The sequence below is a fragment of the Trypanosoma melophagium genome (assembly GCF_022059095.1).
Source record: "Trypanosoma melophagium isolate St. Kilda chromosome Unknown ctg34segment0, whole genome shotgun sequence".
Taxonomy (NCBI): Eukaryota; Euglenozoa; class Kinetoplastea; order Trypanosomatida; family Trypanosomatidae; genus Trypanosoma; species Trypanosoma melophagium.
Window position 1 is genome coordinate 89,360 of NW_027125171.1, and position 18,179 is coordinate 107,538.

Here is an 18,179-nt window from a genome sequence, read left to right on the forward strand (position 1 = left end):
TGGAATTAAAAAAGAAAAAAAAAGTTTGCGCGAACGATGCCTTCACTTTCTCGAACAAGTTCAGAGAACAGGAATGCAATTAAAAAAAAGCCAATAAGAATGGAAGTTAACTCTCTCTTGAATACCTCCTCCTCCTCCTCTAATCAAACACTGGTTCTACTTTGCAGAGATTCCCATAGTGCCATCATATCCTTTTGAATGGCCCATTCCACCTCTGGATCACAACCATCCTTCTCGATACCTGTTCTTCGTTCTTTTTGAATTGCAAAGGGAAGAGACATTTGCGACGCCGTTCGGCTCACGTTCGAAGAAGGGGACATCACCAAGCCACAAACTGTGTGGTCTCTTTCTAGATCTCCTGATGTAATTCTTTTATCTACACCAGAAACAGTAAAACAAGAGTGGTCAGATCGTGGAAGGGAACCTGCTATTAACTGCCGTTGTGTCATTTCTTCTCTACGACGAGCTTCTTCTGCAATGCGTCTCTGTTGTCTGTCGAGATGTCTCCGTACTTCTTTCGCTTCCCGCTGCTCTCTCAACTGCACTTCCCGCTGACGCCGCTCCAGCAGCACCTCCTGCTCCGCCCGCAATTGTATCCGTCTGGCATGTATGATCTCCCGCTGTATGGCCTTGACACGCTCGGCAGCAACATCGGCACAACTACGATGAGTTACGGCGGTAGAGTTTTTAACTGCCTGACGCCTGGCCATTTCCACCCGACGTCGCTGTTTCCACTCACGTTCCACAGCCTCCCACGCCCGCGCCTTGTACATTTTCTCTATTGCTGCTTCATCACGTACCTCCTTCTCTTTTCGAAGGCGTAGCGTTTCATATGAAAACAATTCATCAAATGATTTTTGGAGTTCTGATTTCATTAGCTCCATCGATTCTTTCCATTGCTTTTCAACACGCTTAGATGATTTCATCGCTTGACGTGATAAAGAAGCTAGAAGTTCTGCACGTCCCTCACAAGATTTCATTAACATAGATTCGCGTTCAACCTCTAAAATCTCCCGTTTCGGCATCTCTTCCGCAATACGATCTCTTATAGCAGCAAGACGTTTTTCACGTAATTTAGAAAAACGAATAGTAGCCAAAGAACATCTTTCAATATATGCACGCCCCACCCGTTCAATACGCTGGATGGCTTCCTCTTTTGCTACATCTCCTAATTCCAATAAATTCCGCAAGGTGCTTGAACGCATAAATACTTTGCTACTACCAAGCAAAAGGGCATTATTCATACAACATGGAATAAGTTGTGTTACCAAAAAGCAAGCTTCTCGTAAACTTGCTCGGTAGACAGCATCATAGTAGGGTGCAACCTGTTGCAATCGAATATGACTAAATGAAGATTCACGCAATTTTGATTTCTCAAATACCCGACGTGTAGAGAAGGAGGAGGAGGTGGTGGTGGTGGTGGATGAAGAAGTGTAAATATCTTTACTGGAGCTGCTATTTCCAAGCGCATCACAGCAATATCCTCTTACGGCAAGAGAAAGATAATTTCGCACAAAATCCTTATAACCAAAACTGTGACAATATCCCTTACCAAATAGCATAAGAGACTTCAACACAGCACCTGACTTTAATTGTGATAGAACAAGTGTTGAATCAAATTCATCTGGATGTTTCTTACTATTGGGTTTTATACATCTAATCCAAAGAAGCTCAGAAGTCTTTAGCTGCGAAATAATTCCCTCTAATTGTGTACGGAAGCGCGAGATAAGTGTTGCGGCATGTGATCTGGGTGAAAATAGACCTATTCCACCTTCTGTAATAGGTGAAGAATGTTGTCCAGTAGGTAAAGACGATATTGTTTTACAGATATCTAAAATAAAATTATCCGTGCTCGTAGCACAAATTAAAGAAGCAGCTGTAGAAATACGATTTTTTGCAGACATATTTTCGGTATCATATAAGACTTTAGCACAATAATGTTGTATAGAAACTTTTGTAGGATCAGTTCGATGTGGTTTTATCAAGTAAGGGAAACTCTTCTGAAGTGAGGTTAGCATTGTAGCTAAATTCTTACCACCCTCTTGAAGTGATCGCTGAGACAGAAGACTATCATCATTTATGATATTTAAAATTCCATGGGGTTTTTGTACAAAAATATTATACGTACCACTATGATGTTGATCATCTTCTCTTGGAATTTCCAGTTGTACTCCCTCACGTAATGCTTCTGTAAACAGAGAATCAAAATTAGTTTCCTCATACAAATGTTGAACCACTTCATTGGTGTAGTTAATTAGTAGTTGTTCCAAATCATTATTTCCATACTTCTGTTCTTTAACTTCAAAACCAAAAATATCCAAAAGGGAAAATTGACTATATTGTTCCACTTCCGTATTTATAGGTAAAAGTGCTTTATTTATAACATGAAGAATGTACTGAAAAAGTGAATCGTATAGATGTTTTGCAAGAGAGTCACGTGTTGACTCCGCTGCTGCAGAGTGTAAATGACGAATTTCTCCTCCTAACCGTACAGTAGTTAACATAGTTTCTAGCGAATCATGTTCATTTGTGGAAGAAAATCCAAGCAATTCTGCAGCCTTTTTACAAGCTGAGATTGATTTAGGTAAAATAAATGCAGGAGCAAAGAGGTCACGTGCTGCAAACTCAACATTTAAAAGGTGTAGAATACCTGATAATATTCTTATAACAGAATCAATTTTCTCATTATCAAGACCAACTAATTCCAATGCGGCGCGAACCTGAGAAAATGTATATGGTAAAGCTCCAAGGTAGACGTTTCCTGCACCAGAGTACATGGAACGAAAGAGTGTGGGGTCCCAGATATCAAAGCGATGCTGTTCTTCAGGAGTCAAACCTTCTCTATTTGCAAACATCATACTAAATATGTGAAACGTTGACTCCCCCGATAAACGAGAAACCAAACGTGAAACTTCAAGAAGATAACACTCAATACGGGCACCAACTCCTTCACCAGTTTGTGGATCTACTAATACCGTAACGCACTTCGCAAAACGTGAGGAATTATCATTAAGTGGTGTTGATGCATTACCAAATGACTCGAGAAGACAATTTGTTGCTTCAAGAATTCCAAGTATACGTTTCGATACATTTTCTGATGTACCACTCGTTGAAAGTGAAGAAGAAGTTTTCATTCCAGATACAGATTCTGCAAGAAAATGAGAAAGTACAAGTTTTGCTGTTTCTGTCTTCCCTGCTCCGCTATCTCCAGTAACAATAAGAGCCACTGGGCGTTGTTTAACAGTGAGAGAGTGGGTTGATTTTTTCTCAATTCTATCCCCAGCCCCAGTCCTTACCGTATCATAGATATTCCCGCCACTAGTACTCTCCTTAATACTATTATTATTATTGTCGAAATTACTACTTTTGTGGGTAAGTAAAAGATCTCTCGCAGTTCTTGATACTTGTCGTGGATGGGGAACATTTGGAGAATATTCAGAATGCTGATAGGGATTCACTGCTAACATAACTCGCCCAACAAAAGTATAATGTAGCCCTTCAAAAAAGCGTTCTCTCAGAGAGTAGAGCAAAGCTGCATCACTAGGTTCTGGTAAAATAGAAAGATCATTCAGATCAAATGGTGATCCATCATAGCTGTACCTCCGCACATATCTTAATTTAGCTCGTAATGGTCGTTCTTCAGAGAACCTCCCTGTCAAACTAATAATAACTGCTATTATATCATTACTACTGGTAACACAACCCCTGCTCTTATCATCGTAATCATCATGCCCATCTTGACTATAATCATTATCATCGTTATCATCATCGGTACATGGGGACAACTCAATAACTGTTCCTAATTGCCATTCTGTAGTAGAACCCATTTCAAGTAGTGTTGTTGTTGTTGTTGTTGTTGTTGTTGTTATTGTTTTTCTTCTTGGAAGGCGAAACAATACTCGCATTCCGGGTTTAATCTCACTATCAGTCACCCAAACCTTCACGGGAGCAGGCGGGATGGGAACTGTTGCCGTGAGATCCTCTTGCTGTACTGTCACACTATTCACATTCCCCTCCTTCCGCGCTAACGCTGCAGTGTCTTCTTCCGTTAATGTTTCTGCCGTACAAGTTCTCTGTTTATTCCCCTCTAACATCATTTGGGAATTTTCTGCGGCAGTTCTGACGCCAGACGAACTGCCCATCGCGGGGGAAATTTCACGTCCCCCACCGCCGCTGCTGGACGATGAGGCGGAGGAGGAGAACACGACAGAACCGGCAGGCCGGACATCCGGCATTTTACGACTCCCACCCGGTCCACAGAGACACCAAGTGTGTATGTGTGGGTTTAAATAACAATAAAGAGGAAAGAACAAAAAAAAATAATGGAGCTATGTACGCCTTCTCTGTGAAAAACTAAAGAAGTAAAGACCAATAAAAAGAGAGAAAAAAAAGAATAATGAATAAGCATACAGGAAGGACGTCTGAAGGAGATAAAAATGGTATTCATAGACCCACAAAAATAGGGTCTACATCAAACAAATAAGAAGGCATTACCTCCTTCACCCGGTACCTGCCACTTATCAAATCCTGATGATGACGGCAAGAAAAAGAAAAAGGATTTGGAGGCTCTTTTTTTGTGGGTGTTGTTATTTTTGTTTTCTCCGCGAAGGGAAAAGAAGAAAAAGAAATATAAAACGCCACCATCTTTCCATTTTCCTGTGCTCACTCAAATGTTGTTCTCTTGTACTTTTTCTCAAATTACAAACAAAGGAAGTAATAGAAAAGTGGGTTTCGAGTTTTTTCTTTCTTTTTCTTTTCTCTCTTCCCGTTACTGCAGATTTTATCCGTTTTTATTTCCGATTTGTGGGAGTTTGTATCCTTCGTTTTCCTATTGCTTGGAATTTATGTAATATAGGTACATGTTGGTATATATATATATATATATATATATATATATACCAATATGTAATATTATGCAATTATCAAAACATTATCAATTCTGCAAGAGTCATGGTAGAAGGTAAGGAAGCAATTCACTTACTGATACGTGAAAATACGGGAGTACAGCAACTATCCCATTATAAAAATAACACTAATAATAACAAAAATAGCAATAACAATAGGTAATCATAACAGCAATAGTAAAAAAAAAAAGAATGCTATACACCTGCTATCACTCCTCAGACCAGCTTTGCTCCTCCAATCTAGTGCACACGTCAGTCACTCCCTATAATATAATTCGTACCATCTCATGAGTGTCTGCATGTTCTGAGTAAGCACATCAAGGTTGATGTTTAATATCCTTCTTTGACTTGTTTATGTGCAGTAACTCTCGAGCGATACTGTTGCCCCCAAATATTTGGATGTTTACTCCTTTTTTTCCCCCTTTCCTCCACCTTATCCCTCTCTATTCTCTTTCCAGATTACATAAACAACTCCAAGGATGGAAGTAATGGGATTAAGTTCTTCTTTAGAAAAAAAGAGTTTATTTTGCATTATTGTTTCTGATACATTGTTGTCAATTTTATCATTTCATTATTCCCTATTACTATTTTTATTTATTTTTCTTCCTTTTATCTCCAATGGGTGTAGCTTCACCCGTCTTAATTTTTCTTGAGTTTCCCCAAATGCATCTACCCCTGCTATTGTATACGTATTAATTTTCCTTTCCCCTTCTCTTTCCCTCTTCCACTAAATTCGTTAAACATCTCACCCAATATGTTGTACGCCGTCATTTTTACAGAGGCTGTAGAATGAATTTAGCCTTAGAAGACGTACAAACACAACAGAGAAACAACGAAAAAGTTGTAAGAAACAAAAAATGTGGGGCTTTCTTGATATCAACTCCTATTTCATTATAAATGTAGCTGAAATTATGTATGTGTGTGTCCACGTATATGTATATGTATGAGTTCAATTATGCTTCCCCTGGTATATTTTTCTCTTTAGTTTTGTTTCCAAACATACCCTTCACCCAAAACACGTAAACAAATACGCCACTTCTCTAATTCTATTGAACCAGAGAGACACACATACTACAGTCGAAAAAGAAAACCAAGTATAAAAAATCAATCGTATTCATAATAAAAATAACCACCAAAGGTTTCGAGTACGAAAAACGAAAAAGCAGGCAAGTAATATTCCAAGAAAGTGACAAATACGGGTAGTTGACAGTTATGAACAAAAGAATGAAAAAAAAATTAACCAACAACAATATTTAGTAACAAAGAACAAACCATCAAATGACGCCACTATTCTGTCCAACACATCAACTCTGTTACAAAGGCAAAACAAAAGAAGAATTCTTTACCACCGAGTGTGTCCATCTCTATATAGGCATCATACCGTCGAGCAGAGAATAAGAAGAATAGATAGATATATAGATAGATATAAAAGAAGATCCAAGCACCTCACATCTCGTTCTCCGTAATATCACCCCACAACTACCATATCACTTGCCAAGTGTTAATTCTGCCAATAACCCTCTCACACAAAACCAAGGGAAACTGAAACGAAAGACAAGAAACAAACAAACTAACAAACAATCGGAAAATAAAAAGAGAGAAACATAGAAAGAGAGAGTCTTAAAAAAAACAACCGAATTCCCAGCGCGCACAAGTCAAACGGCAAAGCAAATACCGAAAGAATGAGGGGGGAAAAGCAAAGAAGCCATGAAAAAGCGATGAAACCTCTCGCTGGCCAATCAACAATAATAATAAACAAAACGAAAAAAAACAAAACAAAAAAAGGGAGCTCAGACTTTCTTTTTTATACACGAATCGGCAATAAATAACAAAATATGGCGAACAGAAACAAAAAAAGGGGGAACAGGAACAACAGGATACAGACGACAATGTGTTTGATGCTGATAATGTTGCAGTAAAATAACTGATAACAAAAAAGAAAAAAAAGGTTAACGCACCCACACCCTTTTTGACTCCCTCTCGCTGTCTCTCCCGCTCCATCCACATTCCCAGACTCATTTCTGCCTTTTTTTTTTTTACTTCTTTCTTAATCTTTTCCTCATTGTATCATTCACTTCAGGCACATTTGCGTAAATCTCCCTCTCTTTCTTTCTCTCTCCGTGTGCATATGTATGTGTGTACAGGATCATGAGGCGCAGTGCATATTGCTAAATTTCAATTACATGGGCAGAAATAAAAATACCCATCGAGGGTAAAGGAGATCAAAATAAAATATTACTTCATCTTCTTTCTCCACTTCCGAAAGAAGCGCCCCATGCTCTTTACCTTTATCCCCTTTCTCTATCATTTGGGCTTCTCCCAAGTGGTGAGGGTGAGGGGGCGGGGGGGCCATCCCACATGACGATAGTACCACTACCCAGAAAGATGCTCGTAGAAGCATGAACTTACTGATATGGGAAAAAAGTCGTGGGCGATTAAGGACCCACAAAAACACGCACATATATACGTATATATATATATATATATATATATAATAATAATAATAATAATAATAATAAACACATCCACAGGAGAAATAAATGTCATGTCCTAGATGTGGTAGCTCTTCTTCGCTTTCTTCTTTTAGCCGATACCTCTCTTTCGCTTCTCTTTCTTTATTATTCACGCATATTCTCTTAAAATTTGCATGAATCTTATGTTTCCCTTCACGCTCAAATTTCCAGCTTAGCTAGTAGTATTGAGGCGTCCACTTAGTCTTCCTCCTCTTTTTCCCTTTGGCCATTTTTTTTTTTTTTGCCTTTTGGCTTATTATTTTTTTTTTACTTTTTTTTTCCTTCTCATCTCCAATTAATCCTGAGCCTTTTTTTTCCGGCACTTATCCTTTGATATCTTCCGTAATCTTTCTGTTTTTTTTCTTTTTTTATTTCTCAATACACACATAACAACCGGCATGGCACGCCCTCCCACTACACGCGCAGGTATGAAGCACAGCTGTTCTTCTATATTTCAATTAAAAGAAACACGTACAAAACTCCTCCTGATTCTTCTTCCTCTCTCTTTCTCCCATTGTTCCTTCTACCCTCTTCACTTCCTGGCAGGACGATTGCCCGGTGCCTGTTGTTGCTGTTGCTGCTGCTGTGGAATCGCCGGCATCTGTTGCTGTGGCAATTGCCCCTGCGGCTGCGACTGCTGAGGTACCTGCATCATGTACTGTTGATACATCGCCATCATCTGCTGCTGGGCGTACGGGTTGGCGGCGGGCGGGTAGGCGCCGTATCCGCCGTAGCCGCCGTACGGCCCGAACCCACCAGCGGCGTTATTGCGGTTCCGCTGGTGCCCGTTCGCCGCCAGCGCCACCTTCAGGCGCTTGTTGAGAATGCTGAAGCCGTTGAGTCCGGTGATCGCCTGCTGCGCACTGGATGCGCTCTGGAACTTCACAAACCCGAAGCCGCGGCTTTGGCGGGACTCGCGGTCACACACGATCTTAACAGACTCAATCGGGCCAAAGCGTTCAAACAGCTGTCGCAGCTGTACCTCGTCAACAGTCGTGGGGATGTAGTTCACCATGAGATTGCGCAGCAAATCAGGTTCAGCGTTCATCTGAGCGGGAACCTGCTGAGACTGTGGCTGCTGCGGTTGTTGCAACTGCTGCAGTTGTTGTGCAGACTGGCTGTATGGGTCGTACTGTGAAACCAAAGGAACTTGGGCCATTGTGGATGTGTGTCTTTATTACAGGGGATAAAAGGAAAAAAAAAAGCAAATTCAACCTTTTTTCTTGTGAGCTAAAAGCAAAAAACAAAGAAAAACAAACAAAAAATAATTGTTTCCAAATAAGTACTTTTTACCATTATATAATAAAAAAAAAATAGTAAAATCAAAACTAAAAACAAGATAAGACAAGTAATTAATAAAAGAAAAGATGAACGAAAAAAAAAACAATGATAGAGTTTCTTCCTCGTATCTAAAATCACAAATGTTCCTGAGAAGAGAAAAAAAACATAAAAACATTTCCTACCGTCCATAGTGTGGGACGTATTGTCTGTGCGTGTCTGTAAGTTTGTTTTTATTCAATGAGAGCAGTATTGCTGTAGTTCCCACATATTAAACTTCTTGTATCCTCGCTTTCCTTTTTCTCTAAATGCCCCCGAAACATACTTTTCCTGCTCTTACCCGAGGATTGTCCTTGCTCGCACTCCGCAACACATCGCACCACTTACCAGCAACGAAGAACAAAGACAGAAGGATTGGAACGAAAAAAAAAAAAAGAAACCAACAAAGAATAATGTCTTTTCTTTTCCACCTGTCCATTTTCTTATTCTATTCAGTCAGAACCACAAAAAAAATTTTTTCATGGTCCTGAAAGGAGTGTCCTTGCGCTTTTACTCTCTCACTCTGCGTTTATGTGCGTGCCCGTGTGCGTATTAACACATACCTATTTGTATAAGTATATAAGTATGTATCTGACAGCGGAAAAGGAAAAAAAAAGTGCACCCATCTCAAGACGCAGGGGGGAAAAAATAAAACAGAAAAATGAAGCTGATAAACTGCATACATGTCAATTAACAGAAATCCATACACATTGCGTGTAGTAGATATTGAGAGCAAAAGGAGTGAAACGGATAGTCAGAATTAAAAAGAAAAATAGAAGTGGTCTAGAATTGGGTAGCTGCTACATGAACAATACTATATGCTGTTTTGCTGGGCCATATTCTCTCTTATTATCACAACCCCCTCCACGTACACACACAGACACACTAACTTACACCTCATATCACATCACCTGCAATTCTATACCCTCTGTTAAAATGACGTCTCTGGCAGACGCCTTCCTACCCAACTACGCTTTTTCAGAAGCTTTATTTACTCTCTTTCTTTTCGGATTTTTTGTCATTTCTCATAATTTGATTTATTTCCTTTTCTCTTTTTATTTTATCTTACTTTTGTTTTGTTTTTTCTTTTTTTTTTGCTTTCTCCGTCCCTTCTGTTTTCTTCTGTAATGGCGACAGTTGATGATGGTAATAATAACAATAATGGATGATGGTGACAATAGTAGTTGTTGTAATAGTGGTAGTAGTAGTAGTAGTAGTAGTAGTAGTAGTAGTAATTGTGGTGGTGGTAGTGGTGGTGGCGATGTCTACCCCCTTCTAACACCCCCTCTCTCTCGCTTATAATGTCGCAGAAAAACGATAACACCTCCAATAGGAGGTGCTCCACGCAAGAACACAGATCAAACAAAGTAAAAAAAAAGATCAAACAGTAAGGGAGAGAGAAGGGAATACATATATATATATATTTATACATATATATGCGTGAGTGTGGATATCTCTCTTCTTTCTTTCCTTCCTTTTTCGTATTGATAGCACAAAAGTCTCGCTCTCGCTTGGGCCGTCGTTTTGTGTTTCTCTTCCGGCAGTACAAAAATATTTGTCAGGCATGTGACCAACCGGTAAAATTGGCAAGGCAGCAATCGAACAGACAAAATAAAAAAAAAAACATAATCGATAAGTCGAGAATGCCAGACAGACTGATGTACGAAGAGGGGGGCAATGGAATGGAAGAGGCAGGGGAAAAAAAAAACGAGTCAAATGTCATAAAGAAGAAACAAACGAAAAGAAATGTGATGGTGTTTCACCACCACCACCACCACCACTTCTTCACAATAACTGTCCATATCCGCTTTTCCAAATGTTCCCACATTCCACTCCTTACACAATAAGAACCTTTCTTTACCCACTAAAAACACTCTCATTTTGTTTTCTTCTTTCTTCAAATTTTTTTTCCCTTCATTTTATAAGGGACATTTTTTTTTCCCTTTTTCAGCGTTTCTCTTTTCCTTTTTTCTATTTTTTTTTTTTCATCTTCATTATCTTTTTTCTTTTTCTTTTTTTCTTTTTTTATTCTTGATAGGTAGAAAGTTTCTCAACTTTCACCATCTTGATGTTATCCTATTGATTTTTTTTTTTTTTGTGTTCCTTAGCGTAAAACAAAAATGCTGAAAAGGAATCCATTTGCTATATACCCCTTCCCTTGCTGCTGCACGCCTGCAGCACCTACTGGCGGGGCATTGACTGCACCGTCTGGGCGGCCATCATGTACGGGTGCTGCATCGCCATCATCTGCTGCTGGGCGTACGGGTTGGCGGCGGGCGGGTAGGCGCCGTATCCGCCGTAGCCGCCGTAGCCGCCGTACGGCCCGAACCCACCAGCGGCGTTATTGCGGTTCCGCTGGTGCCCGTTCGCCGCCAGCGCCACCTTCAGGCGCTTGTTGAGAATGCTGAAGCCGTTGAGTCCGGTGATCGCCTGCTGCGCACTGGATGCGCTCTGGAACTTCACAAACCCGAAGCCGCGGCTTTGGCGGGACTCGCGATCACACACGATCTTAACAGACTCAATCGGGCCAAAGCGTTCAAACAGCTGTCGCAGCTGTACCTCGTCAACAGTCGTGGGGATGTAGTTCACCATGAGATTGCGCAGCAAATCAGGTTCAGCGTTCATCTGAGCGGGAACCTGCTGAGACTGTGGCTGCTGCGGTTGTTGCAACGGTTGTTGGGCTGCGTAGTATTGCATCTGTTGAGACATGGGAATGGTTCAAAAATTTTATTCTTCTTTTTGATTTTATATCCCTTCTTTTTTTCTTCTTTTAACTATTTCGTATTAATTGCTGTATGCACAATGTATGCAATTCTTTTTCACGACAATAGAAGATAAAAAAAAATAAAGAATTTATGAATAATCGAAAAAAAAAAACAGGAAGTATACAAATGTATTTGAAACATATTTAAAACACCAGGTAAAAACACGGTGTGTGAAACACTCTTTGATACCTCTCAAATATATATATATATATATATATATATATATATTTCTCTCTCTCTTCAACAACATAATTCAACAATCAACTGTATGGCAGTAACTCTCTGTTTATTTGTTCTGTCTGTTCGTAAGGTTCTTCTATTCAAGTTTTTTACTTTTTTTTGCTTCCTTCTCAACCGCCTACTCCCTTCATACTCTTTCCTCTTTCGGTGACTTAATGGGGAAGGAAGAATGTGGCGGCACTTGACTCGTGTACCGGCGTGAGATGCTCTCACACTCTTGAAGTTTTTGTTGTGGTTATTATGACTGAGTTTCGTGTAATGCAACGGTGAGTTCCTCCAGTGAGGCAACACGTTCAAGCACTGCCTTCACCCGTACGTCATTAGGAAAGGCTGCGCCATTGTTTAACTCCTTACTATCATCATTATCCCTCTGTACCAATGCGTGGCTGAGTTCTTCTTGCAGTCCGCGGCAAATCCCCTCGCGCCTACTCACGAGTTCGGCGATTTGACGCCGCAGGACTTCCTGCGTTCCGCGCTCCTCCTCCATGTGGCGCCGCAGCTGCGTAAACTCGCTTTGGTAAAGGGCATCCTTGATGAGTAGGAACTCGCGCACTTCCGCCTCCGGCACGGATTCCTGAGACGAAACAAATTGTTGTTGTTGCTGCTGTTTATGAACATACGGTGTCTCATTGCAGTAAAGGACATTTTTGGCACGTCTCAGAAACGCCACAGCTTGCTCTCTTTCGTGTCCTGTCACACCGCCTTCGTTCTCATTTTCCTCCAACAACGCATTGACGGAATCCGCAAGATATTGTAGAGTTATACGGTTACTACTGGTGGTGCTCTCACGATTGTCAGGGGACTCGTAGAGCACAAACTCTAGTAATGACAAAGCAAGGCGACGGTCCTCTTTAAGTTCCGTCTGCGCAGCCGTCCCACGAACAACATGAAGTGGCAAAAGATGACGTTCCATCCACGGAATAAGACCACTTTCTGCAGCTTCTCTTGTAGCAAGAGCAGCATCAAAACTTTCTTCATCACCACCTTTATGTTTCCCTTTTAAAGATAAAGGTGGCGGTTGAAATAGATAAGGGCCCACACGACGCATAACATTTCTTGCTGTAATGCGGGTAACACGCAAAATACTTGGCATCCCATCCGTTGGAGTTCCTCGCGGCAAACAAGCGAGAAGATCCAAAAGAGCTACGAGAATATGGCATCCCTCGGTGCTAAGGGCTTGTGAAGGGGCATGCTTCACCACAAGAATTACACACTGAAAAAGGGCGGCAATCACCGGCGGAGAAAAGAGTGGTCTATGCGAAAGCAACAATGACAGAGAGCGGAGATTCACAATTGATACAGGCAAGAGTTGTAAACGCTCGGAATCCCACACAATACTTCCCTTTTGCGCTGCAGAAGGAGAAACAAATACCTCGTTGTAGGCGGCAATTACGCCCTCAATCGCTTCAAGGATAAGGACCTCCACGTTAAAACCCTCGCAGCACGAATTCGCCGATGTGGGGGCTAACAAAGCCGACAACGACTGCAACAACAACCCAGTATTCTGTAATTCATCGGGAACGACATCCATAACAATACCGCTAGCGTGCGCCGCCGCGAGAATAACTACGTCAAGCCTCAAACGTCTGTTATTGTCACTGTCACCCGATTGCTGCTGACGGGGCCGTATAGCGGACATTCCACTACTCTGTAACATATTACTTTAGATCCCAAGACTTTTTCCCTCACGACGTTCTTCAATATACTCCCTTTTCTATACTCGGAAATGTCTATTCTCTTTCCAAGACAACGTTTCCACTGCACACACACACACACAAACGCGCAAAAAAAAAAAAGAAAAAACACCTTAAAAGCAAGGACAGCCAAAAAAGTGAAAAGAGAATTATTAACCGCCCACAACCAAAAGAAACAAAAGAACAATATCCACCAGATAAAGTAATAATGTCCACCAAGTAAAAAAAGAAATGTATATCATTTTTTTTTTTCCTGTTCTATTGATATCCAGAGAACCTGTTCGAGATGTCCATGAAAGTGGATTAATTCATTCTTCCCATGCGCGCAGAAGCTTCCTTTCCATCTCCAGTAACCGATCAGTATCAGAACTGCTTCTACTGTCCCTGCACTTTATGTTTCAAAAGCAAAGATATTTGAAATAAAACTTTGAAAAAAAAAAATGCAGGACACAAAAAAAAAAGAAATAATAATAACAACAACAATAATAATAATAATAATAATAATAATAGTAAGAAAAGATAAAAACCTATTTGAAAAGCAATTGCTTTACTGTTTATTGTGCATTTGCTTCTGTGGACCCGTCACTTTTAGCACCAAAGGGAAAAAAAATCTCTAAAATAGCACAAGTAAAAATAAAGAATAAATTCAACAGCCAAACGCTAGCCAGTGAATCCGTTGCATTTTTTTTTTTTTTTACGGTGTCAGCGTTCTTCAATCTCCACTTATTATAGTTATTTGTTGTTTCCTTTTCTTCTTAACGTATTCTTCCTTTTTTTCTCCACAGTGGCTACTCCCCAAAACTGATGGTAATAATGGTTTTTTTCATCCTCAGATCTTTCGGGGATGCGTTTGTGACAATTCGTTGTTTTGTGCATTGAACTTCGAAATGACAACAGAATCCGTCCATGTACAACTCGTCAAATCCATTCACCAGCCCATTTTTCTGTTAGCCCTTATTTCATTTTTTTCGGTTATTCTATCTGCCTTTTTTTATCTTTCTCGTTGGCTATTTTTCACCGTTCAAGCACAAATTTTCTTTTTCTTCTACTTGTTCTACATTGGTAAAAGGAAATAAACGTATAATATTGGCAAACAAAGCTCTCAGCAGTTATGGGAAATCCCAATAGAACATACACGCACACAGAGATATGCGAAGAAAAAGATAATCCCCCAAACGATGCACGCAAACCAAAATATCATTTACTACTGCTGCTGCCTCTCCTGCTGTCGCGCCAACAACATCTGCTGATAAAAAATAGCTTGCAAGGCCATTTGTTGCTCCATGGAAAAACACATTGCTGAGGTTCGCAGTGCCTTGTACTTTTCCATTGCTGCTTCCACATTAGCGTACGCTACTTTAAGACGTTTTCCTACTATGTGGTAACCGTTAAGCCCATTTATCGCGTATGTTGCACTAAAGAAATGCACATACTTCACAAAACCATATCCACGACTCTCTTTAGTCTCCTTATCATAAATAATCTTTACACTTTCAATGGGCCCAAACTGAGAAAAAAGGCGGTAAAGCTCCGTCTCATCCATTAGCGGCGGAAGATAGTTCACGATAAGGTTCCGTAGAGCATCCGGGTCTGTGGCACAACCAGGTCGAAAGACGGGAGTAAAAGAACCACAACTACTGGTAGGCTGCTCATCCACTCTCTCTTGAGAGGTCACTTTTGGTGTAGTGCTAGATTCAACTACATTTTCTTCTTCTTGTTTCTGTAATTCCAGGGGGTCTTCCTGTCCCTGTTCCTCTTCCTGCTGAGGAAGCAGCGGAGGAGACGTCTTCCGTTCTGTGGACACGTTCTCCCCACCTGATTCCATGTTCTCACTTTTTTTTTTACTTTCTATTTCACCCCCTAGTAATTTCTTCTCCAACTCTCCCCTTCCCTCTTCAGAGTCAGACAATATCAATAAAATGAAGAATAATCAAGAAATAAGAAGATAAAAATGAGGTAAGGAAAAAAATCAAATTAAAACAAAAAACAAGGGTCTAAACACAATCTAAAGCAGAAACAAAAAAAAACACTTGAAGTGTATCTCCGAAAAAAGCAAGAGCAAACCCCATTGGATCAAATACTGTCATGCTGTTTTTCTTTTTTTCCTACCTCAATGAAAACAACCAAATAGAGGTGCACATGTCTCCTGCCACCTTCCGGCAGAGTTTTCCTCAGTGCTCGAGCCGTCGCAAGAAGAAAAAAAAGAATATTTTCTTATTCTGTGTTCACGCTCCCATTTACTTTTCTTTTCATTTGTTCTCTTATTTTTTTCTTCTTTGGTTTCGCTTTTGTTTTTTTCTTTTGTTTTTCCTTTCTCGTTTCATATTGTTCTTTTATTTTCGTTTTATATTCTTGATCGCGTTAATCTTGTCATTCCTCGTTGACGTTGGCAGCCTCAATAGCGGTACCCCGTGGGAGTCCCACAAGTTGGCAGAAGAGGGGATTTGTGCACAACACCTCAAAACTTCCCTCTGCCGCCACACGCCCCTTGTCGAGAACGACGATGTGATCTGCTTTGCGGATCATGCTGAGTCTGTGTGCGAACATGAGGACGGCGCGCTTCTCCCGCCCGCGTCGTGCATCCTCAATAAGACGATTGATAGCGTCATGTACGACAACCTCAGACTCGCTATCTAACGCGGATGTAGCCTCATCTAAGATAAGAACATTTGGAGCCCGTAAGAGTGCACGTGCGATGGCTATACGTTGCTTTTGCCCACCTGAGAGTGCACGTCCACCTTCGCCGACGAATGTGTCATATCCTTCTGGAAGTGTGGCGATGAAGTCATGGGCATTTGCACGGCTGGCGGCGTCCAGTACGGCTGCGTAGAGCCATCGGTCGAGTGGCTCGTCCCAGGCGTGTGTGGCTGCCCCGTAGGCGATATTCTGTGCGATGGTGCCGGCGAAGAGCACTGGCTCCTGGCCGACGTATCCGATGCGGCTGCGCAGCCAGCGGGCGTCCACTTCTTGGAGGTCGCGGCCGTCGAGGGTGATGGCGCCGGCGGTCGGTTCGTAGAGCCGCAGGAGCAGCGCGGCGAGGGAACTCTTGCCGGACCCGCTGCTGCCGACCACGCAGGTGCAGCGGGAGGGGCGGATCTCGAGGGTGAGGCCGTCGTACACCGGCGCCTCCGGACGGGCGGGATAGGCAAAGGAAACATTGCAGAGTTTTATATCCCACTTGCAGTCGGAGGGAATCATCTTGGGTTTCTCTTCCGTCGTCTGCTGGAGAGCCTTCTCTTTGTCAAGAATATCATACAAACGCATACTCGCACCATAACCCTTGTTGATCTCAGTCACAAGATTGGTAAGACCCATTAGACCAATACCACAGTATACCGTGTAGAGAACAAAGGAAAAGAGAACACCAGGCGATAAGTGATTCGTTGCAACAAGCATAGATCCCGCCCACATAATTCCATATAAGGCTCCATAACCCAAAAACTGCAATGAGGCACTGTATGAAGCATTGTAAAACAACATACGTTTACTGATTTGAAATACTGTATCCACATTTTTCTCATACCATTTTAATTCCTCAATTTCACGAGCAAAGGCTTTTACAGTACGAATATTTCCCAATCGTTCGCTTGCAACAGATCCTTTTACTGCTAAAGCATCTTGCATTTGATGCTGTAAACGTCGCACATAACGACCATAAACACCAGCAAATATTGCCAATGGTGGAATCATACCACATATAACACCTGTTAAAGTAGGAGAGTAGTAAAGCATAATTCCAATACTTCCAACAGTTTGAAGCATATTTTTGCTTCCTTGCATTACCGCTTCTGTAAGTGAACTACCTACTACATTACAATCCATTGAAAGTCGTTGTACCAATGAACCGGTACTATTTGCTGGGGAATCAAAAAAAGCAGCCGGTTGTGAAAGGATACCACGATAAAGTCTAGCACGTAGACGGGCAATAACGCGCTCTCCAGCGTAACCAATACAAGCCAAACGCATAAAGTTACCTACACCAGCAACAGTGAACCACCCCAGCAATTGCATAGATGTACCAAGAGGCATTTCTCCTTTACTGGCAAAATCAATAAGTTCTCCAAAACCAGCAGGTATTGCAAGTGTTGCAACGCCATAAAGACCTACACCGAAAACAGCTGCAGCAATGTATGGAGTTTCTTCCTGTGCAGAACGTAAATATCGCCAGAATCCACCTTTTTTTTCAAAAGGTTCTGTTAAATATAAAGGAGAAAAAGAATCCTTGGGTCGTTGCGTCGGTGTGGCTTCTCCAAAGTCAGTTTGTAGACGAATGCTCGATGCAAAGCGTTTGAGGCATCGCATCGTCTCGGGATGCCGAGGACGCCAGATATACTGAGAAGGCCGCATAACTTAGCAGCTAAAAATCTTTCAAAGAAAAGAAATAAAGAGCAAAATAAAAAAACAATAATTATTAAAAATATGAAAATAATAACATTAATGGTACCAGAAAAAAAAAAGATATGAAGCAATACATTAATGAAGACATAAATTTCGTAAAACACGAAACACACATACACACAAAAAAAAAAACAATGGAAAAGAAGAGAATATTTCTATTCTCAGATCGTACCACAGTGAGGAAACTACAAGAAGAATAAATAACAAGAACAAATAAAAAAAACAACGATAATGAAAACGTAAGAAAAAAAAAAAAAAAATAATAATAATAATAATAATAATAATAATAATAATAATAATACAAATAATATCTTACACTTTATAAATTTCTTTTTTTTTAGAGAACCT

At 40.9% G+C, this 18,179-nt stretch overlaps 6 protein-coding genes across 6 annotated transcripts; all 6 read right to left on the reverse strand.

Annotated features, from left to right (window-relative positions):
* Window positions 1–143: 143 nt before the first annotated feature.
* On the reverse strand, window positions 144–4,235 carry LSM04_007094 (Myosin head; the record flags this gene model as incomplete). The annotated part of the gene is made up of 1 exon (XM_067336789.1): window positions 144–4,235. One exon carries the CDS (start codon window positions 4,233–4,235, stop codon window positions 144–146), a length of 4,092 nt encoding a protein of 1,363 aa, XP_067188915.1.
* A 3,714-nt stretch (window positions 4,236–7,949) lies between these two features.
* Window positions 7,950–8,576, reverse strand: LSM04_000383 (RNA recognition motif domain; the record flags this gene model as incomplete). Its single annotated transcript, XM_067336790.1, has 1 exon — window positions 7,950–8,576. One exon carries the CDS (start codon window positions 8,574–8,576, stop codon window positions 7,950–7,952), a length of 627 nt encoding a protein of 208 aa, XP_067188810.1.
* A 2,339-nt stretch (window positions 8,577–10,915) lies between these two features.
* Window positions 10,916–11,443, reverse strand: LSM04_008154 (RNA recognition motif domain; the record flags this gene model as incomplete). Its single annotated transcript, XM_067336791.1, has 1 exon — window positions 10,916–11,443. One exon carries the CDS (start codon window positions 11,441–11,443, stop codon window positions 10,916–10,918), a length of 528 nt encoding a protein of 175 aa, XP_067188930.1.
* A 534-nt stretch (window positions 11,444–11,977) lies between these two features.
* Window positions 11,978–13,396, reverse strand: LSM04_003356 (uncharacterized protein; the record flags this gene model as incomplete). The annotated part of the gene is made up of 1 exon (XM_067336792.1): window positions 11,978–13,396. The coding sequence occupies one exon, from the start codon at window positions 13,394–13,396 to the stop codon at window positions 11,978–11,980; it is 1,419 nt and encodes a 472-aa protein (XP_067188853.1).
* Window positions 13,397–14,637: 1,241 nt separating this feature from the next.
* Window positions 14,638–15,258, reverse strand: LSM04_002122 (RNA recognition motif domain; the record flags this gene model as incomplete). The annotated part of the gene is made up of 1 exon (XM_067336793.1): window positions 14,638–15,258. One exon carries the CDS (start codon window positions 15,256–15,258, stop codon window positions 14,638–14,640), a length of 621 nt encoding a protein of 206 aa, XP_067188835.1.
* Window positions 15,259–15,803: 545 nt separating this feature from the next.
* On the reverse strand, window positions 15,804–17,780 carry LSM04_000063 (ABC transporter type 1; the record flags this gene model as incomplete). Its single annotated transcript, XM_067336794.1, has 1 exon — window positions 15,804–17,780. The coding sequence occupies one exon, from the start codon at window positions 17,778–17,780 to the stop codon at window positions 15,804–15,806; it is 1,977 nt and encodes a 658-aa protein (XP_067188803.1).
* Window positions 17,781–18,179: the final 399 nt, after the last annotated feature.